This window comes from Harpia harpyja, chromosome 6 (assembly GCF_026419915.1).
Source record: "Harpia harpyja isolate bHarHar1 chromosome 6, bHarHar1 primary haplotype, whole genome shotgun sequence".
Classification (NCBI taxonomy): Eukaryota; Metazoa; Chordata; class Aves; order Accipitriformes; family Accipitridae; genus Harpia; species Harpia harpyja.
In genome coordinates, this window is record NC_068945.1 from 55,225,169 (window position 1) to 55,251,306 (window position 26,138).

A 26,138-nucleotide genomic window follows, 5' to 3' on the forward strand; every position below is an offset into this window, starting at 1 on the left:
TAAAATCCTCAGATTTTTTCTTTATAGAACAAACCAGGAATGAATAAAGTGCTCTTAGAAGATGGTAATATTCTACTCACATTTTACAATTATAATAATTGCAATTCTAATACTATAGACTATTAAAATTTAAGATATCTAACATCATATGGAGTTACTAATATGGAACTAAATTCCTCTGAGGGGGACTTTGAATATGATTTCTTACTGAGATTACATAGTCTTTAAGTAACTGGATAAAAAAATATTTACATGTATTTTGGGCTAAGCTGCTTATTCATGAATGATAATCAGATGAATAGAGCATGTCAATTTATTTCAGATCTATAAAATACAAATCTAAAAATATCATTTTACTGACAACATTCACCATTTAGTTTATTTTTTAGTACGGTCTTAAGCCTATCTTGCACGGAATAATAATGTAACAGAACAACAAAATACTCTACATTTTAAGTTTTTAGATTTCCTTAACTAGAGTCTACCATATACATCAAAAATACTTGCGCACAGTAACCTATTAAACATCTACACTTCAAGAATAGATTGGCTATATCTCATAACTGAGACACCAATTACAGTACATTTATTAAAAATCCTTCAAGAATACACTCAGTAGTAACAGTGGTAGCAGTAGTTAAAATCTTAACAGTTCTGTGAAATGATCAAAACAAATGATAACAGAATTAAAAATTCAGTTAGTCATTTATATGTAATGTAAAACCCATGTAACACTACAATGAAAGAAGAAATTACACAGGCACAAGTGCAAAAAAGCAATATTGTAAGCCATCTTCTCTCTTTGGTAAAAATCAATTAGCAGGAAGTATACCACAATAATTCAAGTCAAAGACTAATTCATGCTATATGTTTTTTCCTTTCCTACCATAGGCAGACTTGATGATTTGCAGGCATCCTACAGTAGAGAAGTTACAATTCTAGTTAACACTGCCCATTTTTTTCTCCTTTAAGTTTAAATATTGAAATTAAAGATAAGGATTTTTTTTTCTTTCATAAATAGCTTTTCAGTAGTATAGTCTCTTAAGGAATTTAAAAATAAATAGCAAAATATACACAATTTCAAAGATTACATTTAATTCCTTCTAGGTATATCCTGAAAATATATCACCAAAGAATAAATAACTTTGGGTTTCTCAAATATTTGGTAAAATGTCAATTTCTCTTACATAAGGAGTTTTCTCTGAGGAATAAAGAAGTACCATTGCTTTTTCTACAAATCTTTTACTATACAGGTGGAATTTTAGTAACTTTACAGTAAGAATATGATCTGTAACATAATATGGATGTTTCCCATTAAAAAAAGTACAGTAAAAAACCTTTCAAAATTAAACCTTCAGAATTTCAGGTTCAAACCTGAGGAACTTCCAGGTAACTATGAAGTTCTCCTCGCAGGACAGTCAAGCTCAGTTGTCTATGCAGGAGGCTACAATAATAGTAAGGTAATTTCCTCTAGTGGTAGAGCCAAAGCTGTTTTCTGCTGACAACATATTAAAAATCCAAAAAGGACAAAGTGTTAAGGAAGGGACAAAAGAGAAGGATGTGGGTGAACTACACTTCAGCGTAAGCGATCCTGAGAAAGAAGTGAATTGCCTACAGGGATTTCAATATAACCATAGATTTTAAATAGGTTCTTCTGCTTTTGAAGGGCTTGACTTCATGAACAATTAAGGTAATGTCATAGGGGATTTCTGTTTGAATTTGCAGGTTATCATCTTACTGAAGCTCCTCCTTCATATTTATCTCACGTTATTACTAAAGAAAACAAGAAAAATGCAGGCCACATCAGCAGAGCAACCAGTTAAAAGAATCCAGCAACTTGAAGTGTCATTAGACATTAAAACCAAGAAAAATAAAAACTTAACTGCAGAAGATCTTCTGGAGGGGCAGAGCAAAAGTCCTTGCCTTTTTAGAAGATCCATTTAAGCTGCCAGCAAAGTAAAGGCAATTTTGACTGCTCATTTATTCAGAATTCATAAATAACATGTAGACTCACTAACCTCCTATTCACACCCACAGTTAATTTACATAAAATATTAAGCAGAATGCTTTTCTACTCCTTGCTTGATTCCAAGCACAAGATGTAAAAACCAGTTAAATTGCACAGTCCAGCCCTTATCTCTGCAAACCTCTATCTGATCAAGAAAATGCTTTTTGGCATCTTCTTCACTTTTCCCTACTGTCAGTGCATCCCGGATATATTCAATATCCTCTTTGCTGGTTAATTGGGGCATTCCAGTCATTAGCATCATGGAGAACAGGATGATCAGCAGGTTTGTGTGATGTCGAAGAGCTAAATAAGCCTTCACACATACATCCTACAAGAGAGAAGAATTTTTTGTTAATTGATGAGGTGAACTGAGAGGGACAGTGTAGGAATTTCACAGGACTCTCATTAACCAATGCTATTTAATCACTCGAGTATGTCAGAGAGAGGAGACCCAACAGAGCTGTTCACCTGAGCAGAAATGTGAAGTGAACTTCTGCATCCATCACTCGGTATTACTTCATTCATTACCACACTTTGGGGCAAAAAGTACTGGTTTGGTGTACAAACTAAAGGCTCTTTTTAATAATATTTTATTAATTACTAAAGCATAAAACCTTAGCTTCACCAAAATTTCAAATTAATTTCCCTGTCGTATAATCTCTTTCTGTGGCTGTTAAAAGAGACAGCAGTAATTCATTGTCTTCCTTTCCAATTGGTATGTTCCCATTTAAAGACCATGGCTGGCAAGTGATATTGAATAAAGCAGCACCTCCAGGGGACTGTTCTTCATTTTATATAGATGCCTATTAACTTTGCAGAGGTGACAGCTTATTTAATGGAGAAGATTTTTCAGGCTTGGTATTCTAGGAAATTTTTCCAGCTGACAGCTCTAGTTTTCAGGCACACTGCCTTGCTGTAGGACTTCTATGTTTATGTACTGTCACATTGGATTCCACAGATTTTTTTTTTTTTAATAGCTTTTTCACTTCCATATGTAAGTAATTTGTGCTTAACAACATAACCTTTAGAAGAATGAAATTTCTGCAGCTTGGAAAAACATGCAATGCTTTTTAAAAGAATATTTAATGCTAAGTGACTAATATGTAAACTGAAATGATTAAATTTATTACTCATTTACTTTTAGAAATAACGTCTTAAGAAAGACAACGCAATGAAGAACTCAATCATATATTAGAAAGTTAAACTGAGCCTGCAATGCAGTAATGCAAAAAGATGAAAAATACTTCCAAGAACGTTGTTGCTGTTAAAACCAAAGCTGAAGCAATGCTAATTTCCACGCAATTAAATATTCAGTTTTACCTTTCCACAAATGTATATGAATTTATTAAAGAATGCTTAAGAAATCCAAATATTTTCATTTAAAGTTCCACCAAATCTCATCAGCCCTCTAGAACACCATCTATTTTTGACAAGTTGTACAAGTTTTTTTCTTCCTTAGAAACAGTAAGAAGTGCACAAATAATCTTAACATCTATCACTGTTCACATCAGCAACACCAGGACAACCAACCAGACAGGTTAGGAAGATACTAAGGAAGGAAGATGATATGTTGAAGATCTCTAGGGTTTCTTTTTTCCTATTGCCTGGGCCCTTAAATCTTTCACTCTGTTTCCAAATAAATTCTGTCCTGAAATAAGATCATACTTACGAACTCTAATGTTAGCTTAGCTCTAGTGAAGCAGAAGATAAATTGCAATGGTCAAAGCACAATTTACAACAGAAAACATCATCTTATCACAGGGATTAGTTTCTCCATAACACTGCGGGGGGGGAGGGGGGGGGGGGAGAAATTCTACTTATGTATCTACTTATCAACTTCAAACAGGGAAATCTTGTCACAAGAGTTAGTGTGTGTTTTGTTTTCCATGAAAGCGATGAAAGCTCTTTATAGTTGTATCAAAGAAGGTTTTACATTTCTCTGTGGATGATGCATCTCACTACTGCGGGTGTCTGAGACAGAAAAACAATTATGCAGTCAAGAACCTGGCATCACTGCATCTCAAAGGCAGTCCTTGCAGGAATTCAAAAGATTAAAAAAATCTGTGTCTGCCTGTTACAGTTATTTATGCAGACAGGAACTGAATGGAGTTTTGAATTAATATCTTCCAAGAAAACTAATTTTTAGACTTCTAAGTGAGGCAGAGAGAACCAAAAATAACACATACATATGTGTCAAGGATATGTAGATGTTTACCATGGGATTAAGGATAAAGCTGCTAACTAATCTAAAGCCATCAGCAAAATGAGAGGAGCTGAGGAGAAACCAAAATCCCTTGTCCAACAGACAATAAAGAATAATTATTTTGAGAGCTTGAAACTGTCCTAAGTATTAGTATCCTAAAGGTCAGGCATTTTTATAATATAAAGTCTCCAAGTTCTGTTATATAGGCCATCCCTTCCCTGTACAGTATACTACAAATAAGTATTTTTCAGTGATGAATTATACACCCTCCTGCTTTCTGTCACCTTTATTTGACAAATACATGTGATTTTGTAAACAAATGGTATAGAAGAATTTGATTATTATTGAAAATACAGATCTCTGTATTATCAAGTCAGCAGAGTAATGCAAAAATAATGAATCAAATTAAATATAATGAATAAAAATGCATTCAAAATCTAATGCAAAGACAATTTTAGGCAAACTAATAATAGGCAGGTAGACAAAGCTCAAAAGACTACGAAGATCTTAGATGAGGCTCTCCCAAGGGTTTCTACAAGTAAGAAGTGAAAAAGTTGCATGTATATAGGAGTAAAAGAGTTGCATGGGTTTCAGCCAAAGGCTGGAAAGGAAATGCCACCACATATGACACCTACAGCAAGAGAAATCTGGACAGTACTAAGACAGCTGAAAAATTCATAGATGGAACAGAAAAATTCTCAGATTAAGTCATGCTTAAATACATTTTTGTGATTAGGACAAAAGACCATTAAATACTGCTTCCTACTAAGCATTTCTGTGATGTCATTAATAACTTCTGGCCTCTAACTTTCATTAAACTATCATAACGAGCGCAAACAAAAAGGGAAGCAAAATTTAGATTAAAAGCTAATAGGAATGAGCTTTATTGCTGTTCCAGAAAAGTTGCCAGGCCACTGACAGCTTTAGAAGTTCACTAATAATGAACTATACTCTGTTGCAGTGAACTTCGGTCAAAATTATTTGTCTAATTAACCTTCTCTGACACCTGCAATATGAGCTATGGCTAACACATCTGTAGGAACTGTACCCAATAGGTGACAAAGAAATACATTTTTTAATAAAGTAGGTATTTTAAAATATCAAAAACACCACAGCCTGTAAAAAACAAAGGATTCCTCTGAAGTACGACCTACTTTAATGTAGTTGAAGTACAAAGTAATGAGAGATGCTCTTAAAAATTAATGAAGGATAAATGCTGAGACTTTTCCATTAATACATGAATGAGTCAGGAAGTACACTGAATGAATCCCTCAATATTAGGAAACATGATGAAACAGTTGAAAAGTGAAGCTATAATTTTGTTTATTTTTGTGCTGTGACCATATAATTAAAACATATATTTTTTACAGCAAAATATGTGATGCAGATCTTGCTCTGTGTTACTGTTTTACTTGAATGGAAGTATTTTAACTTTCTTTTTATTGGTTTTTGAGACAGAAAAGCCTTTTAATGTACTACTGGAATAGCAGTTTATAAACAGTGTCTAATGCAGCAGAACTGTACGTGAACTTACTTTTTTTTTGGTCAGTATTGTTGTCTGTGCCTAAATCATCCCACTTAAAATGACCAGGTCACATTTCATGGTCACAGTTCACAAAGCTAAAGGACATGAATCACCTTTCATTTGGTTAACGACACTAATGGAAATCATACTGGCATTATCATGGCATTCCTACACCATCTGCATTAGTGGGATGGTAGCAGTATTTAGAAAGTCGTACCAGAGTAAGCAAGTGTGTATTCAGTCAAACCCAGGACTGTATGATGAAGGCATGGCTTGTTGAAGAGAGGCTAAGACCAAAATCACCTCCTATTGCTTTTGGTATTTGGGCTGCTGAAGTAAAGGTCAGATATTCTCTAAAAAGCCGGATGATCCATATATACGAACACAACATTACGTCACTGCAGACACTAATAGGTTGCTAGTCTTCCAATTCTCCATTAGCACACTTTCACATTTTCAACTATTTTCTGCTTCCAGAACAGAGCTCTTCTATGAAATGGCATACCCTAGAGTGGTGTTTCAGCTCCACACTTGCACATGGCTTACAGCTGCGGCAACAGCATCTTTCCTGTATGCAGCACAGCTCACAGGCTTCTCTGAGAACATGGGCTTAGCATTCCGCTCCCATAGCAAATCCCACACTGCTCTTAAATCTTTTGAGCTACAAGCCCCCATCAAAACACCTGCACTGTGATAAAGCTAGTCTTTGCACAAAACAAAGACTCAAAAATCGCACCTGGTTCCTTAGTTATTTTTAGAAGTCTGGGCTCAAGGATGACAACTGCCTTGTTATTTGCTGTACAATCATATACATGTTCAAAGGGACATATTCACTATCCAGCATTAAGAACCTTAATTAGGTACTCAGGTTAGAAAACCAGACTCCTTACCAGGACAGAGACACTGGTTCATCCACAGGGAATCCAGAACATCTAAGTTAGGCTTTTGCTTTGACTCACACTCTGGAGGAGACTTTTTCTTTTGTTATTACAGGGAACCCGCTTTCTAATCAGGCACTTATTTAAAGTCCCTAAAGATAAGCACAGGAATAACACCCCAGACATCCATTTATTTCTGCTCAGCCACGCTCTCAACCATTTCATTAAACATACTAAACAGCATTTTGCTTTGCTCCCTCCTCACCTAGGTCCTACACAAGCTTGAAAAATCAAAACTGTTTCGGAGGGGCTCAATTTCAAATAGAAGCTGCAATAGAATAGATTTTTAACGCCATTCTTTTCTTTCAGAGCATTAAGTCCACCCACTTCACAAAACCAGAATCTGACATAGCTTAAGGTCACTGCAGATTTCTATTCAGATGCAGTAGTCCAAGCCCCAGAATATGAGGGCAGAATTGCGAGGGAATAACACTGGCAAAGCCAGCTGAGGAATGCCTTGCACCTGCTTGTGCTACACAGAAGGTTCCACTTAGTGCTATGAGTCTCCTCTAACTGCACAAATACTGAAGCCCTCTACAAAGGATTTTCAAAAAAGACAAGAAACAAAGAAAGGACTGCCTATCTAGTCTGCTGCTAACTGAAGTTTTTCAATGTGGCTTTGTTGATGTTTGAATTCTAGTTCCCATAATCCTACAGATAATTTTTGCTCTTCATTGGGCCTAAAATATCCCGGAATTGTATGATGATTCAGTAAATTTTATTAACATAATACCCAGGAGCCTAGACCTTTGAAAACTAAGGCACTAATGTTCATTTCAGAGCATAAAAAACATTGCTTAATTGATTTGCAGCTACATATTCACTCTTTACCTGAAATTTATGGAAATGGAGACTTGTCTTCTTTCCGGAAGTCCCCATGACAAACAGAAAATCCGGAGTCAGCACAAAAGGAACTCTTTCCTTATTAATTCCAAGGAAGCTTTTATAATTCCCAAGAATGTGGCCAAAATCAATATGGAAAAGGTTACCTTCATAAAGAGAAGAAGTTGTTACAGTTAGGCTCAAATACAATAAACTGCCAAGAACACTTACTTGTATTCACAATAATTCCAAAACCTCTTTTTTGGGGGTATATATGATCACTCTTTAGTTCATCAGAAAAGACTATTTTCTCTCTTTTTTAAAAAAAATATATAATTCTATCCTCTTGGCAAAATTACTTTTTATTTATCTTTGGCAGTTGTTAAAAACCTGGCAGAACTGCTGTATTTTCTAAACATACACTCACAGCTTTTCAAAAATCAACCAAGGAAAGCTTGTGCCTCAGATCCATAACAATCAGCTTCCAGCACATCACTACATAGGAAAGGCTTGTGGATTATGTTTCAAATACCCATGGGATTCTGGTGCTATCCAGCTCCTTGGCTAATGTAATTCACTAGAACATGCTTCTTCCTCGCAGACCTGCATTACCCATTTCTAAACCACACTATACTGTGCAGAATAAGTTTGCATTGTCACCCTTTGGATAACTTTGAGATTGTAGTAGCGTATCAGTTCCCAGGAAAGCGATGAAAAACACCCCTTTTAAGGATCGTTACACTTACAGGACTGGAGTGTGCTGCTACTCTTCAGATTACTTTATTACTTTCAGTGGTAGACAAGATGTAAGGATAAAAGAGTATGGTTACTAAAAACCACAGATTTGTAATAGTGGTACATGTATAAAAAAAGATAAAACATCAAATTATGTAAGATGATACTTAACAGTGATGCATAGGGGGAACATCCTTAGATGTTCCAGCATTTCAGCCAGTTTCCAAGTCCTCCCAACCTACTGAATCTGACACTCTCTGCAGACCTCTCAGACTGACATTGTTCTGGCTTCTGTTGCTCAAGACAGCTCCTGTTAAAGACTCTAAGGCAAACCTGCTCTTGACCACAACAGAATAACCTTTTTTTCCCTGTCTCCCTTTCTACTGACCTGCCCCTCATTTTCTGCCAATGGTCACTAACATTGCATTACATTATACATAATGTTGAAATTAAGGCATTTCTTTGTCGTCTTTTCCTCAAGGACTTCTGGTGAACTTTTCTACTGTAGTCTTCAATTAGCTCATTTCTGCCTTCAGGGTACCTCTCTCTAGCCTTCAACTGGTAAAAATTTAACTATAATATAATTAATATTAAATATACAGCCTTCTACCTAAGCCCCAAAGTATTTTCTGTCTCTTAGCATTATGTAAAGATTAATTATGAAGCAAGAGGATCATGAAACTGGAAGTTAATTTCTTAGATGAAATAAAACTCCTCCATATGTGCTGCTTATTCTGGGGTCCTTTCTGGGACTTCCATAGGTAAGTAAAATTAGGGATGAACCAATGTGCAGCTACAGAAATAATTCCCAAAGTTTGTCATACAAAAAAATTGTGGTTCTTTCAGGAGGATTGCAACCATCCCACAGACTTCAGTAGCAAAACCAATAGTCTCAGTGTACACTTATTTTCTACGATTTTCTATAAAGGTATATAAAGCAATTATGTTCCTCGGAAGTGAAAACAGTCCAGTAACATCTGAATTCTGACACAGATACAGTTCCACTGAACACTGTCAGAACCACACCCACACTTCAGACAGGTGAACAGCTGTCTGCTTTTTAAAGTTTTTTAGTTTTTACATCTTAGATCTAGACACTAAAAAAATTAGTTTTACATTCCTCATGACTTAGTTTGTAACAAACTCGTCCTTGGAAAAGAACGGTATTATTAATGATAAATATCTAGAGCCTACATGAAGGCCAAAAGGGGTGACAATGCATTTCAATGTCACAGGAGGACCTGAACTTGTAAGCAATGCTGACAGAACCGGATTGTGTCTCTTCATTCATTGTTAAATGCATTATTTATTAAAATGAAAGAAAAATCTAATGAAGTATAGACAGTCCCCACTTCTTCTATGAAATTCTCAAAAAATAACTCACCTGTTTCTGTAATCATAATGTTGTCATTGTGCCTGTCTCCTATTCCAAGTACGAAGGTTGCCACACAGTATCCAGCACAAGAATAAACAAATCTTTCCACAGCTGCCTGAAACTGAAAATAAATCTTAGAGATGTTAAATGCTCCAATGCTGGAAACTCAGTTCAGTCATATGCCTTTCTGTTGACATGTATCTATCAACAGTTAGACAAACTGTCTTATAAAATACAGCGTTGCACAGCAGAGATTAAGATCAGAGCCCTGCATTGCACTCACTGTACTGTGCAAGCAGGCTCTGTACCTTAGCACAAATAAAATAAGCATATAGTTGCCCATGCTTTCTGAGAAAAAAAGCTGGCAGAAAGCTCCAGCAGGTCAGTGGACCTACCGAAGCAAAGGAATTGTGAGTACCCAAACCTGTATTTAAATCCTCTGAAACCACACTGCCTTCCAGTGTTCCTAGATGTCCTTTCAATCTGCTCCTCATGTATCACTTCTAAATACCACTAACAAAGGAGTCATTTCTAAAGCACCTTGTTTCTCAGGACCTTGGCTGCCAGCTGGATACTAAAGGCTCTTTCACAGACACCCACGACAGAGTACAGGGAAAATGAATGGATTTTTCAAACTCATGTAAGTAACACAAACACAACCGTATGGGCTCTGTGCCTCTGAATTAGTAGGGTGCATTTGAAAATCCTACTTAAAAATTCAAAGAACTCACCTTCTCTTCAATCATGCATCTTTCCTTGAGCCACTGGTTTAGTATTTCATCCTTAAATGCACCAGTGTTGCCAACTGTACTCTGCTGAATTTTGGCAATTGTTGTAGCATCTTTCACAATTTCAATCATTCCTAGAGAAAACAAGGAAGAAGTTAAAAGAAGTTATTAAATTTATATCAAAGCATCTTAAAAATATGCAAAATTAAATTTAAAACTGTGGGTTTTAAATCAACTGCAGAATTTTATAGGTTGTGAGCAGAGATTTATTTTACAAGCAACGGTGGTTCTTATTCATTCCCAGCAGAAACCAGCCAGGGCTCGTAACTAGCCTGGCATCCTAAACTCCTCCATGAGAACGTAAAACCTTTTAAAATGGAAAGAATTACATGATGAGTGGGGACTCTCTGTATAAGGCTTTTCCCAAGGAGAGGAACTACCTCCTGTCCTGATCCCCTGCAGAAGCCCAGGTACCATTCACATTCCCACCAGCTTCTCTCCAAGTTCACAAATTTGAGGAGCTGAAGAGAAGCTGCACCGTTGCAGCAGCCTAGGGATGCATGTGTTGCCAGAGTTGTGGCAGAGGAACAGAGCTGGCCCTCCTGCAGTAAATCCAATTTAAGCTTAAGTGTGCATAGGCACAGAAAGGTTCAGAAATATCAGTACACAGTGAGGTGTACCAGTGGGATTGCTGGTGGAAAGCTCTGGCTGTTGGGGCCCAGAGGTCGGTCCCTAAACTGAACGGTCCCTAAACTGAACAGAACCTCACAAAGGCAAATCAGCACATCACAGCAATACGGTGCAGAAACAAGGACTTGTACTGTTCATACTAACATGGCATGCGATGAAGGGGAAGCTAGAGAGAAAAGCAGAAGCAGAGGCTGCAACACAACTCTGCATTGTAGCCAAGACTAGCAAATGCAGTCTGCCCTTGTACTAGGCGTGCCTGTATGGGGGAAGGTCAGATTTTAGTTGAACTTATTTGGTAACTGGAAATATTTTATTTTCTTCCTCTGGTTCAAGTTCAACAGTGTCTTCTAGGTAAAATCCTGGCTTCAGCTCCAGCTCAAAGACAGCAAGCAAACAAAAATATCCCTTTCTCCCCAAAGGGATTCAAAGCAGTTTCTGATTCGGTTTCACTTTGACTCTCTCTCTGAAGCAGATGAATTTCTATCTATTCACAGTACTACCCTTTTGCAATTACTGAATTATGTGCAAATTTTTCAGTAACAGAGTAACAATGCAGTAATCTCTCCCTGCCCCTGCCTTCCACGCATGGCTGAATTCATGGCTGAATACCCCCTGGAGGTATCTCTTCTGTCTTGACAGTGGCCTGGATTTGTTTGTAATAAAACTATTGTGGAAATATGACATCCAAAACCCACCGCCAATACCACCAAATTAAAAAGCTCTGCATTTCGGTCTGTGCTTGTCAAGCTGTTGTTTTCCTCCTGGGAGCAAGCTCCAGATCACATTCCAGCTGTTGAAAAGGCTTCCCCTGCCTGCGCTCACAAATCTCCCTCTACTGGCCAACAGCTCCTTGATTCCCGGGGAGCAGAGCTGTTGCAGGAGGCGTCTTCTGCTTCCCCTTGCATTTAAAACTTCTCCCAGCATACCTATGTTGATTTGCAGTGTGAAAGGTCCCCAGATTTTAAAGTAGCTGCTAATGAAAACCTTTTACTTATCATTCTCCACTGCACTGCCAAAAGAGTGGTATAAAACCTACACAGAATGTTGTGCAGCTTATTCTGCCCAAGTAAATACTTTAAAGGTATCGTGGTAAAAATAGTTATCTGCTGGAATGGTATAGCTCTACTGGCAAATCCTTCTAAATACAGGCATGCCTCTCGGTAGGTATGGTTAGTCCTAGAGAAGGCTTCAGTAACTGGGATAGAGTATCGCAGCTGGGCTGTGTTCAATTGGGAGGAAGTGCAGCAGTAAATGCACTAGGCTATGTGTTTCTGGGGATCTGCGGTACAAAAGCAGGTGACTCTTACATTAAGTGCCAGCTTGAACTTCTTAAATTTGGCAGTGATGCAGCATAGTAAGTAGTGATAATTGCCTTGCAGAGCTGGGAACATATGGCAGTGTCAAAGGGAGAGAGAATAGGGTATGATCTTTTACCAGTGATACATAGAAGAGAAAGTTCCGCCTACAGAGGTCTATTTGGCAGCAGCAGTGGAGAGGAGGGATGTTTCCAAAATTGCAAACAGTGTTGAATGTGGATGTCTCCAACAGACAGAGAAAGCTTTACAGAGGAGGGGATGCCAGCCTCAGGTGTGAGGCACCTGGCTGTTTCCCTGTGCTCAGTGTAGAATGGGGTACTGTCCTTGTGTCAATACACAGACACTGCCCCAAGTTCTGTGGAAATATTAAGAGGGAGGGAAGAAGCAGCTTGGAAGAAGACCACATATCAATATTGTGAAAGAACATTTGCATGCCACTACTCTTTGGTTTTGTTCCAAACACGCATAAGGTCTACATCAAAGTGTCCCACATTAGGTATTACTAATATAGGCTGCAGGTATTCTCAGCAAACTGAACCGGAGTCTTTTTGTGATTAACCACGCCCCTACTGTGATGCTTACATCTCCCCCATGCGTATAGGAAAATAAACAATTATTTCCTTGAGATAAAAGAATGGGGAGTCAATTAAGAATTCATGAAGGAATAATGAAGTCTGTAACTTGAATACAAGAATGCTAGGATCACTGGCAGAATTCCTCCACCTTCCTCCATGATTTCAATGCATTACATTGTCTTTAGATGATTTTTAAACAAAATTAAATTAAATAGTAAAAACCTCTGTAAAAAATCAGGTTTGTTATAACATATCTAAAGCAGAGGAGAAAAACCAACCCTCCTTACATTTACAGTTAGTTGGTATTTTGATATATAATGTCCCATTTCCTTTATTATTAGAATTCTATCAATATAATTTATTTAATTTAAAAACACTTATATTAGGAGAAAGGAAACTTTTCTGTCACACTACCCATTATTTTATCAGTGAGTCTGGGTTTTCTGCATTGCTGAGATATCCTGAAGTCAAAAGAAAGGATGATAAAAATTTTACGTGGCAACGGATTTTAGAGAGGAAGTACCTTACAGATATATACTAAAAGAGTTCTTAATTTTACTGGGATTCAGTTCATTATTGTTTGCTCCATAAAGCAAAATATATTGCTGAAAAAGAAAAGAACTAAAAAGCTGGAGATCATGGGAGACACATAGCAATATTTATATTATCATTATTTTATCAAACCATGCAGTTACTATCACACTGCCAGCTACACTGATGACAGGAATTAACAAACTTGCCAATTTTTACACATGTTCAAGCTTTAAGTAAATGGCAGAGATGTACTTCCTAATCTACCTCACTGACGCACTGTTTATACCAGCCAAAGCATTTTTTCAGCACAATAGCTTCATTTGGGCATGCCCAATTTTTCTACACTGAAGAGGCTTTCCTCTAACCAATCGTTCAAGAACTGCTTAGCAAAATTGACTCTACAGTCAATTCTGTATTTATCTGGATACTAGGAAACTGTGCAATGTGGATGTGCTGAGGGTACATAATATATGCAAATCCAACCAAAAAAAGTCAGTTTGGAGCCATCTGGATGTATAAATTATACATCAGTTTGGCATTTCTGGATGTAATTGGACTCTTCCAGAGCTGATCAGGTTGCTCTACACACCATCACACAGTTCTCCAGAAGCTTTGTAAGCAACTACTTGATTTCGCCCACCACAAATTCTGGAAAACAGATCATCTGTGCTGCAGGAACTAATACCCCCTGAGAAATATTGCCTGAGCGTCCTGTTGAGTAATGCTGTTGCTTCCATGTAGTATAGAGTATGAAGCTTTAGGTTGGAAAAAACCATAAATGTTTTGCTATTTTAACTCTTTCCTCTATTTTATTCTTATGAACACATTAAACCACATCTTGAATAAGTCACTCACTCTCACTGCTTTTTCATACCAAATATTGTTATTAAAAAGAAACTTGCAGCAGGACCCAAACAGTTGGACTTGCACAGGAATCACAGTCAGGTAAGCTAGTACAGCAGTTGAAGGATACCTATCAGAAGGGCAGAAACTATTGCTAAGACACAACTGAAGGCTGCTCACAGAAAGTGTAATAAACTGCTATTTATCTCAGGACTACAGCGCATACTAGAATAGTTCTCCTATATGTAAGTTCTGTAACTATGGTATTTTGAATTTCTAATCACAGTAAGTGTGATCACATACCTATTTTGTTCCCTGTAGAAATACAACCATACGGTAACAAACAGAGGTCCAAGGATTCTGCTTCCCAAATGGATTCCATAATTCGAAGAATCTAGTAACAAATGTATACGCTGAGTTATTTCAAATTATTTGGACATTACTTATTACTCACACAAATAACACTACCCAGACTTCTGAGGTGGGGCTAAACTTGTCTATTTTACAGATTAAGATATATACAGAAAGTGTGCAGCCATTTAAGATTATCAGTTACAGAACCAGGGTTTATATTTCCTCATCTGTCCTGTGCCCAGGCAAACTCTACTGTTTTATAAAGTATTAATAAATATATTGTATGATTTCTACATGAGCTGAGATTGAATACATTAGCAAGTATGTCCATTTTTTCCCATAAATACCCCCAAAAGCGCTAACAAACCAGTTTATCAGAACAATCACTGAAATATTACTAGAGCAATGCTACCTACCGATTTCTTTTTAATTTTAACTTCACCCATTGCATAAATAAATGGTAAAAACGCTTCATCAGAAAAACATGCCATCTTGTACTAAATAAGATTCCTTCTCTAGAACACCAAAATGTGAAGTATGTATGGCACATGACAGGAGAAAACAGGGTAAAAGTGTGTACTGGATCTGGCTGGGATGAAGTTAATTTTCTTCAGAGCAGCTCGTATGGTGCTGTGGTTTAGGTTTGTGACCAAAGCAATGCTGGTAACACACTGATGTTCCAGCTACTGCTGAACAGTGTTTGCAGAGCAGGCTGCCTCTGTTTCTCACTCTGCCCCACTATGAGTAGATTGGGAGTGCACAAGAGGTTGGGAGGGGACACAACCAGGCAGATGACCTGAACCAATCAAAGAAATATTCCATGCTGAATAATGTCATGCTCAGCAATAAAACAGTGAGGAAGGGGGTTAGGTGGGTTAACTATCTTTTGTGCAGGAACTGGCTGGGCATTGGTCTACCCATGAGATGTGGTGAGTGACTGTCTTTGCATCACTTGTTTTGTTTTCTTTCTCTCTTCTTCCACTTCTCCTTTGCTTATTAAACAATTTTTATCTCAACCCACAAGTTTTCTTGTTTTTACTCTTCCTTTCCTCTTTCCCCATCCGACTGGGTTTAACCCGCAATACAGTAACATAAAAAACTGTAGTACAAGAATGAAGATCCAGTTTTGATGTCAGCCTTGTCATACACAGTTTATAAAACAAAAGACAACCTTGTATTTCATATGGACAGTAAAGATAAGGTATACACACTTCTGAAAAGTAAAATGATTTTTAAATATTTTAAAATATTCACGTTATTGATTTTATACATTTTAGCTATCATACCTGTAAAATAAGCATGTCCTGACGGAGGTCATCTCCATGTTTGAAGATTATGCCTATGGTTTCATTTGATAGAGCTGTTGGATCTGCACATTTAAACTCAAGCCAGAGGGGCTTCTTCTTAGATGCCATTACTTTGCATTTTTCTATCTGTGAAAGACACATTTATTGCTAGCCATTGTACTCCAACATCAACACAACTAACCTTTTTACACACCAGCTACAGAGTAGCTTACCAACTTCCAATCAGTTATACCACAAGAAACACACCGAAAGCACATGTAAGCAATGGTATTCAATTGCCACATAAAGCCTCACTGAACCTGCACAACTTTTAACACTGTGCATGATAAAGGAAAAAGCATGCCTTGACTCTCCAAAACTGGATTTAGCTTGTAAATCTGCTTCAGACAGAAGAAAACCCTTTTAAACCAAGAATAAGAGATTCTGACAAAACTGGCAAATAATGGACCCTCACAACAGCACTCTGACAAGTGCTTTGCAAAACCGGAACATAATCACCGTCCAATGCAATTTACTGCATCATCCACCCTTGTGACTTCTAGCAACTTCAGTTATTCCAGATTGCTTGATTAAATTCCCTTAGCAAATCATTCATATTCATGGGGAAAACGGCATTTGTGAAACTAATTTAACATAATCATTCATAAAATGAAAAATAAATTCCCTATTTAGTTTTATTACATTTTTATTCTTGAGAAATTCAGCACTGAAACTACTGAAATTGATTATTTAAAATGTTTTCTCAACTAGTTATGTCTAATACAACTGTAGTATGTAATACTTTCTATTCTGGAATTCTTGGTTCATTGTTGAATGTTACTATGTACAATAAAGCCATCTAAAATAATAAAAACAATTGCACATTAGTGTTTGAGAGCTGACAGAATCAATGACATCAGAGAAGAATATTTTTCATAGATTGAGGTTCTGAGCTTGTAGTTTAAAACAAAACAGTTTTTACTATCCTTATTTTTAAAAAGGAAAGAAGTTGTCAAAACTTTGAACTTATTAGAAACGCTGATTTTGCTTCTAATATTTCCTTTAGACTAGTCCAATTTCAGGGTTTGAAGATTATGGACAAGTAGCACTTGCTAGAATGAAGATGAAATGAAAGCTTATCAATGCATTTGTTATATCAAATATTTTTATTCATATAGTTTGGGAGAAAAAAAAAAAAGGCTCTAACCCATCTATTTTTGGACATAGCTACCTTCCCTTGCAAATCTATCGCTTCCTTCATCTAGGAAGGTCCTGGTAGGGCTGCATACTTCCTAAGCGAAGGAAAACTAGAAAATCCAGAAAGATTTTATTATTATTTTATTATTTTATTTTATTTTGAAATTCACTTTTTGTCATGCAGTTGGTGATTTCTGCACACAAAAGACTAAAGAGAGAAAAATACAATCAAGAAAATAATATTTAAGAAGCCACAAATTCTGTATTTCTGAGTAAACAATGTTTGTATTGACTTCTGCACTGACAGTACCTCAGTCATGCCCAACTAGGAGGTGTTTAACTCTCTCAGCTTGAAGATAGACTAGCTTTGAAGACAGACGAGCTTACAGCCTGTCGATCAAGACACAGGTTTATTTAACAGAAACATGGCCAGACAACTAACATCAGTTACCCAAATGAGTACCCTACTATTCAGCAACTCCTTAGGTTGGGTGGTTTGTCTCTCCTTAGCTAAGAGAAAAATCAAGGGATTCTCTTCTTGTAGGCTCCTTGCTGCACATCAAATGAATCCAAGGATCTTCACTGTGCTTTTTTACCCAAACTTCACATTGCATAGTAGATATATGAGTCAATTCCCTTTCACTACACATCTGCTGATTTATTAATCTTGTTTTTAACTCTGAGTTGACACAAGCCACTGTAATCTCACCACAAAACTGGAGGCAGCAACACAGAAAAACCCAAGTGTTTCTTAATGTATTTCTAACAAAATCTTAATGTACTTTCTAATAAAAGCAACAAAAGCAACATAGAGATACTGAAAAATCAGAAATAGCCAAGGTGGACATTTTTGTTAGTAAGATGAAGGTCTGGACCTAAACCTTAATGACAGATATGAATCAGGGTAAGACAGAGAAAGTAACTGGAGGAGCATAAACTGAATATCACAAAGTCCCTGAAGTCAGATAAAACATTTATACAGGTATTTAATGTAAAAAAGTCAGTTATCTGGTTAAAACCCAGATTAAACTAATGGAAAAATCATAATTGCCATTTAATGATTAGGATTTTATGGGTTGTTGCATTTTTTTAGGGCATGGTGGTATGTTATTACATTTAGAAAAATGCCGAAAGCTTTGGCAACAAAAACCTACTGAGTCCATTAAATGTCATTGCATTCACAGTGAAATAAGACCTTTAGAAATATTAGCAAAAAATTCTACCAAATGACACATACTTGCAAATAGGAGAATTTTTTCAAAAAGTATTTGTAGAAACTCAGAATATACTTACCACTAGGGCTCCTGCTCTTAGCCCAGGATCATATGGAACCCTAAAACTTTCTGGAAGTCTGCTGCTCTGTAGTTTTTCAAGCTTTTGTCTCAGCTGTGCAATAACTGCAATTACAAGTAAGAAAACACAATGAAATCAGAAGTTGGAAGGCAAAAAAGTTAATCAAACTTGATAAGCATCATGATTTAGCTAAAAACCACCTCCATTTAGCTACTTTTAAAATTGCTTTCCTCAAGGATCTCCTGATTTGAGGAACGGAGAAAGACTCTTTAACTTGGACTATTAATGGTCAAGGCTGTTTCAGATACCTAAAGGTAAAGTCTTCAAGCACCTCACAAGTCATGTGCCCTCTATGCAGTGTTAGAAGCACTGCACAGTGCTTGGTGTTCTTCTGAAGACTTAGGAGATTGCGTTAAATGTGTCACCTTTCATTTAAAAAACAAAACACAGCACAACACACCAAAAAATATTTTGCCCTTATAACTGCCATGGAAATGTTGAACTATCGACCCCAAAGGCTCAGGAGGAGGAGGCATTTAAAAGCACCTCGCATTTTCCAGTATTATTTTGACCTACCTCATTGCTCTTGCAGAAAGACTCATGGCTTTTGAATTCTTGGAATCAATTATACTGTAATCATAAGGACTCCAACTATAGAGATACTGAATTTCCTATCCTCCTAAAACCGCTTTCATAGTGCAGCCTTGTTAATCTCACATTCCAGTAAGAAGACAATCTGCTGTATATTTATACGAACAAGAATTTTAATTTTTGTATATAAACTGAATCTCTTCATTCATAAAACTTCAAGCTTCTGAATCTTCAGCTTAGAACAATATGCATTATACTACATATGATGCACTCTGTTCACCTCAGCTAGCAGGCGTTAGCAGCATAAGCAATACACTGGGTATTACCCTTCGTTAAGACAAAGACCAGAACACTGTTGTAAAAGAAAGTGCAGCTACACAGCAGAGGCTGCATATACATGTTCAAGTAATTTTGGAGATAAAAATTAAAGAGAGAAAAAAAGTTGTAATGAGAAAGCTAGACATGGACCTGGATACTTAATATACAAAATCGTAAAACCATATGATCATAGAATGGTTTGGGTTGGAAAGGACCTTTAAAGGCCATCTAGTCCAACCCCCCTGCAATGAGCAGGGACATCTTCAACTAGATCAGGTTGCTCAGAGACCCATCCAGCCTGACCTTGAATGCTTCCAGGGATGGGGCATCTACCACCTCTTTGGGCAACCTGTTCCAGTGTTTCACCACCATCACCATAAAAAATTTCTTCCTTAAACCTAGCTTGAATCTACCCTCTTTTAGTTTAAAACCATTACCCCTTGTCCTGTCACTACAGGCCCTGCTAAAAAGTCTGTCCCCATCTTTCTTATAAGCTCCCTTTAAGTGCTGAAAGGCTGCAAAAAGGCCTTCTCCTCTCCAGGCTGAACAACCCCAACTCTCTCAACCTGTATTCATAGGAGAGGTGCTCCAGCCCCCCGATCATCTTCATGGCCCTCCTCTGGACCCGCTCCAACAGGTCCATGACCTTCTTATGCTGGGGGCCCCAGAGCTGAACGCAGTACTCCAGGTGGGGTCTCACCAGAGCATAGAATAGAGGGGCAGAATCACCCCCCCCGACCTACTGGTCACACTTCTTGTGATGCAGCCCAGGATACAGTTGGCTTTCTGGGCTGCAAGTGCACATTGCTGGCTCATGTCCAGAAAATGAAGACATTTCAAAAGTTGCTATCAAATTAAGGAAGTCAAGCCAAAAGAATTACCTGAGAACTCACAGAACACAAACGTTACACTTATCCTAAAGGCTTTTAGAAAGGAACTACCTAGCAGTGCCAGGTGACCAATGTGGTGTCTCCTCTGGTAAAAAGTAAATAAATCTGACAGCAAGATACAGGACCTAATAAGCAGACTTTATCATTACACACCTTTCAAAAAAAACCACAAAACAAAACCCAAAAGAAACCAAAACCAAAAAAACCCTAGGTTGTAGTAACTTGGGTTATGAAACAGCTTTCTAAAACATAACCGTTGATTTCCTAGACAAATCTAGCTTGATTTGAGTAAGTCTCCTCGTTGTAATGTAATGTAATTTGAAATTGTATGCCAACCAATTAAAGCTAGTAAAGATTAGGAATTAGCTGATTTTAAAACGCAAGTGAAGGCGCTTGCTAAAACAATTTCAAGTTGATCTGGCTTAAGAACAAAGTGCTATGCATTTTAAGAGAAAAAACAGATGCATAGACATTCTTGGGAGACAATCATCTAACAGAGTGGTGATGAGAGCGGATAATCCTATGCAAGCTGTAATGCTATGATCTTAAGAATTTATTTATTTATTATTACTCGCTATGTTCAAATATAAGCAAGGAGATTACATGAAAAGTGAAAGAAACAGTTTGACAGCATGATTGCTACTCGACTAGTATGGACTTAACAGGAAGGAATGTATTCTTTAAAAAAATCCACAAATACTGGAGGAAGAAAAATATATACAAGAATTAGATAAGGCTGCGTGACAGAATGAAACGAAACAGTCCAAAACATTCAGACTGAAAATATAAACAACTATGAACATTAGAAATGATGGAGCAAAAAAGAAGCAATAAAGAAGAAATTTTAGGATATACGTTTTTAAAAATGTAAGAAGTAGAAGGTGCCTGTAGGAAAAATCATATCCTCAATAATCTGAGAATAAATTAAATTAGATATAGCATTAGTAGGACACTCCACAGTTTCAGGAAGCCTTATTCAGTGAAAATGTCAATTATATAAGTCATCTTTCAATGTTCTGCTCTACGTTACATACAAAGATTCTTAAATTTCAAAACCTGGTGGGTGTTAATGTGATTGCTTTCTCTTGAAACTTTTCTTCTTTGCCTTCATATCCTTCAAAGATAATGTATTCTGGAAACCGCTGCTGTCAGACCCGAACATCTGCAAGGCTATAAAGTTTCTTTCCAAAACACGGGATTCTGACCAAATATATTTAGATTATAGAGCATTTTAAGATAAATTTTAGAAAGTTGTTTAGAAAGAATATTTTATATGGGGGTTCAGTAAGTCCCCTAACTCACACTATGTGGTAACGTAACTGATATTACATTATATATTGAAGAATAAATGCATTCTTCCTTCAAATTTCTCTTGAAACACCACTACAGCCACTTCTGCATAACCAGAGTGGAAAGGCTTTCCGAACCAAGGACTTCCTGGCCTGGCCCATACCAGGCTGAACATGCAGGAAGAGCTGGTCTCTCTACAGCTTTTAGAATTTGAATATTGTCGTATGTCTTCTCGCACTTACTCCCAACACCAAGCAACTAACAGGAATGATGACAAACAAGCTTTTAAGGATGTTGGGGAAAAAAGAAATAATGGCAGGCAAAACCCAGAGGCAAACAGGCATTGCATAACCCTACTGTGGCTTCCAAAGCAGTGCTTACAAGAACCAGAACTAACAATACCACATCTGTGTCTCACAGGACTCCTATTCAGTGCATCGCAAAGCCCCAGACATGTGCTCTGTATATTCACTGCTGATCCACCAGCTACTTTTGTGGCATAGCAGAGGCTGTACTGGACTCTTCCCCAGCCTTCTCGCCAAGAGTCTTTTCGTGACTGCTTAGGGTAAGGCTGTGTTTCTTGGCAAGTGTCATGTTTCCTCTTTATTTCCAGTTAATATTTGTGTCCTGGGTTGTTTCTTTCTTCAGTGCCGGCATTCAGCTGAGGGTTATGGACAAGAACTTAACTGTTTCCCAGTTGCATGGCATGAGGTTCAAGAAGATAAGCCAAAGCATGGGAAAGTACTGGGTGTCTACAACATTGATATTCTTCCCTTTTTGGGATGGAATGAGCAAACAATGTATTATTAGTTCAATCACTATTAACTTACACTGGCATTTTAAAAGAAGTAATAATGATGCCCTTTGACAGTAATTTATCCATTAATTTTCTAAATAAACAGTACAATTTGCTGCCTAGATTTTCACACTCAAAGAGAAAAAACAGTATTATTACAAACAAAGAAATGCCTGTTAGCAAATACCTTGAGAAGTGACATCATACTTTTCTGCAGAAACTGATTTTATCTCCATTGTGACTTTATGCAGTGATTCAATTACTTGAACCTGCTTCATGAAATCGTGTAGCATCGCTTTTCCACAGCCCCTAAGATAGGCTTCTAGGATGACTGCAAACCTCTGTTGGTAATGCATGGACTGGGCAATCTCGCTTCTTAAGAACCAAAACAAGAAGTGACCAATTCTTTTATTCTAGAGGTAAAGAAAAATACTAAAATCAGCATGCATTTCTTGACAGAGGGTTTTAATAATGCCAGTAACTTTAGCATAAGTTGACTGTATTTTGAAGTACTTACTCTCAAACCACGTTTTAGCAGAAATCTGGCTAATGCACTGTCATGATATGGCTCAAATTTCACAGCCTGAATAACACAAACATAGAAGACATGTTATTAACGTATTTAAGATCCCATTGCACTTATACTTTACCGATGACATCAAGAGAACACACTGCTGCAGGGGCAGAAAACATGTAACAAAGCAGGTCTTTCAAGGAAACAAAGTTGAAAAAAACAAAGCAAGGCTTCTCTGTGTTTGATTCAAGAAGGACTTTTTCTTTGCAACAGGTTCTTTTCAGGTATATTATTAATGTGACAAATAAAGCAACGCAGCGAGCAGCTAACCAGCAAGACTGCTCTGAGTACACGAAGGCATGTGAACAAAGCAACATCATTCTCAGGCCGCAGCAAAAAACAGCAAGATGAGAAAACAGTCTGCAGTCTGACTGACACTGAGAAGGCTTGAAAAGATTACTGCCAAATGAAATGACATATCTGTAATCATTCTTTAATAAAAATTTTCAATACTAAAGCACTGTTTTGACAACACCTGCCACTTCAGGACTGGGGCACCACAGTTGACTGCTGGGTTCCCCAACAAGCACAGGATACCGGAGCAGCTTTTCAGAGCACCTAATCTGGCCTTTAGCCCCTAAATGAATGACAAATAGAACAAAGGCTCTGATACACATCCTGTATTAATGGAGTACAATTAATAAGAAGACTTCACCAGAGCTTCTTTTTTTAATGACTCTGTGAGCACAGATGTATTTTTTCTCTTCCAACAGCCGTTCCCCTCCATCCAATCCCACAGGTATTTCCAACCTACTGCCAAAAAAGGGTGGAAACAAAAGGTCAACACCTTTTTTGAAGTGTCAGGATTGGAAATTTTTGCTTTTATTCTCTCTCCCATCCCAATAACCAAGTGAATTGGTTTACCAGAAAACTATCACACTTTCAGGTACTGGGCTGTGCCAGGGAACTTGTCCACTTCAAGTGGTTTTTCCAGCAGCTTCTTTCCTATTGCTTGGGGACTCAAGTTTATAGAAGGTTTGTATTAAGATTAATGGTGGAAAAAAGTACACATGTATATCCCATGGCAAGAAAAGAGAAATAAGAAGCATACAATCTCTGGAAGAGAGTCACAAAATCCCTGTCATGGACTGAGGGGGTTGGTGAATGGCTTCAGGTTCTGGAAACAGAGCGCCAGGAAGTGGCACGTAGGGAGATTAAGGGAAAACAAAGGGATGTGCAGAGAGCCGGGTGCATGTAGCATGCTCAGCTTTCAGAAGCAACAAAGTATGCAAACCTCTAATGATAGTTATTCAACAGAATATAATGGCTCTTTCAAGATCACTGTGGTCTGCAGCTTGCAAAGAAGCAACCAAGCCATCAGCAGAGGTCTACTAAATTCATCAAACAAATCACAGGGTTTTTATAAACTCTTAAAAGTACTGCAGCAAACAGTTGTATTTTTTATCATTAAAATATCAACACTATTTCTAAAATGTAAATTGTCCTGTGGGTTTATTCAATAGAAAAAAAAAAAGAAAAACTAAATTGAGCTTTTTCAGTCTACCTTCTAGAATGAACCAACTTATAAAAAGGCTACAAAGACTTGTTCTTGCCAGCTGCTGGCTAGGAGACAGACAAGAAAGGCAAGCACTAGACTTGCCCTTCTACAGTACCATAATTCTGCAAGAACTGTCTTGACCGTCTCTGCAATACTGTTTTATTTCCCCAAGCAACACCAACTTATTTAGGAAAGATAATGAGAACTCACAAACATAAACTGATTTTAAAATACATAGATCCTTTTACTTTGTGTATGAGATTATGAGGTATAAGGGTTTTTTAATGAAAATTAATTTTCACTGCAACAAGACACCCAAAAGCAGTAATTATTACATAAATTCAAATGGATTTGCTGACAGTTCCAAGAAAGCCTATTAAAAACCTCATTCTGGTATATACTTTGGTGAATGTTCTCAGTGCATATCCCTGAAAAACAATTTAAGAATTAAATACAGCCAAACAACCAGCCATTGCTTCAAAACAAAACCTCCTCGTATTAAGGTTGCAAATATATTTTAACATAGAAGAATATTAGAAAAACGTATTATGAGCATCCTTATTATGCTTATGTTTTAGAAAAAATTATTTTAAAAAGTCAATCCCACTTTTCTTTTTTCTTCACAAAGTCAAATATCAACATTTGAATAGCAACAATTAAAGCTAGCTATTAAAAAAGTCTACTGGCACTTCATCAGGTCCCTGCACGTACCTTTGCTTTGTCAATTCAGCAGAAGAGCTCTACTCACTGCCATATACAAGCAGTACAGTTGTTGGTGTTTGTTTTACAATGGATTTTGTTGTATTTTAACTATCCTATCCATGTTTTATCAACCGCACAGAGAACAACAGACCTTTATGGGAAGTTCAATAGGTTTATTTACACCATGGCTGCTTCTATTTGGAATAAACCTGGGGGGAAATAAAATGTTTGTTTGATTTCTAACTCTACGGGGAGGTAAAATGGGAATATCCTGTGCAGAGTGAAATAAGCCATAAAGCTTTCATGAAGGCATGCATGTGAAAAGTGATGACTGTTTGCAGAAGAAACGTCTCGGATGTGTCCGTTAGAGCAGAGGAATGGCTGACACCCATTCTCTGAAAAATGTGGGTTTTCAAAAACACTGTGGTACCAATACTTTGCTGCAGGATGCTGATGGCCTATGCTCTGTTGTTAGCCAAGGAAGGAAAGACAAGGAAGCAGCAGAGAGGTAAAAGTTGGGATCTAGTATATATTGCCTTTTGGGGGATGGTAATCTGTTAATTTCTTACTACATCTCTTACTAAAGATGACACAGTGAAGTTAAGCTACTATGATTTTATGCTACAGTAATTTAATTTACTGTTGGAGAGATTTATTCTTTTTAAAACTCTCCAATTTGTACTTCCTGGAAACAAATTATTTCAATAACAAATGGAAAAACCCCAGTATTTCCCCCATTCTCTCAGGCACTTTGATATCAACCTATCACCATCCCAAAACCCTAATTTGGATGCAAAAGCAAAAAAAATTGCTGAGCCACATGTAGACAGCAAAAGCTCACAAGCCAAGCATATATGGAGCAGCTGCTATGTGGGAGGCCCAATGAGGTAACCGTGGCGACTCCTTTGGTTAATGCAGAAGTGCATAAATTCTGCCTGGGGAGCCTAATCTTCAGACAAGCAAAGACAAGGCTAAAAAGTCCTTGTTTAAAGCACTACTGACGTGCAGCAAAATCTGAAATACTAACTTCATTTTCCTGGGCAGCCGGGCTCTCTCT

The 26,138-nt window shown here is 37.3% G+C and overlaps 1 protein-coding gene across 2 annotated transcripts in view; it reads right to left on the minus strand.

Moving 5' to 3' along the window:
- Positions 1-295: 295 nt before the first annotated feature.
- The window catches only part of PIK3CG (phosphatidylinositol-4,5-bisphosphate 3-kinase catalytic subunit gamma), a 35,429-nt gene continuing 9,586 nt past the window's right edge, over positions 296-26,138 (minus strand). For both annotated transcript variants that reach the window (XM_052789791.1, XM_052789792.1), the window contains exons 3-11: positions 22,825-22,890; positions 22,495-22,720; positions 18,423-18,526; positions 15,933-16,079; positions 14,596-14,686; positions 10,338-10,468; positions 9,616-9,727; positions 7,506-7,663; positions 296-2,336 (exon numbers count right to left, since the gene is read on the minus strand). In XM_052789791.1, coding sequence (XP_052645751.1) covers positions 2,055-2,336; positions 7,506-7,663; positions 9,616-9,727; positions 10,338-10,468; positions 14,596-14,686; positions 15,933-16,079; positions 18,423-18,526; positions 22,495-22,720; positions 22,825-22,890 — 1,317 coding nt within the window. In that variant the 3' untranslated portion in view covers positions 296-2,054. The remainder of the gene's footprint in view (positions 2,337-7,505; positions 7,664-9,615; positions 9,728-10,337; positions 10,469-14,595; positions 14,687-15,932; positions 16,080-18,422; positions 18,527-22,494; positions 22,721-22,824; positions 22,891-26,138) is intronic.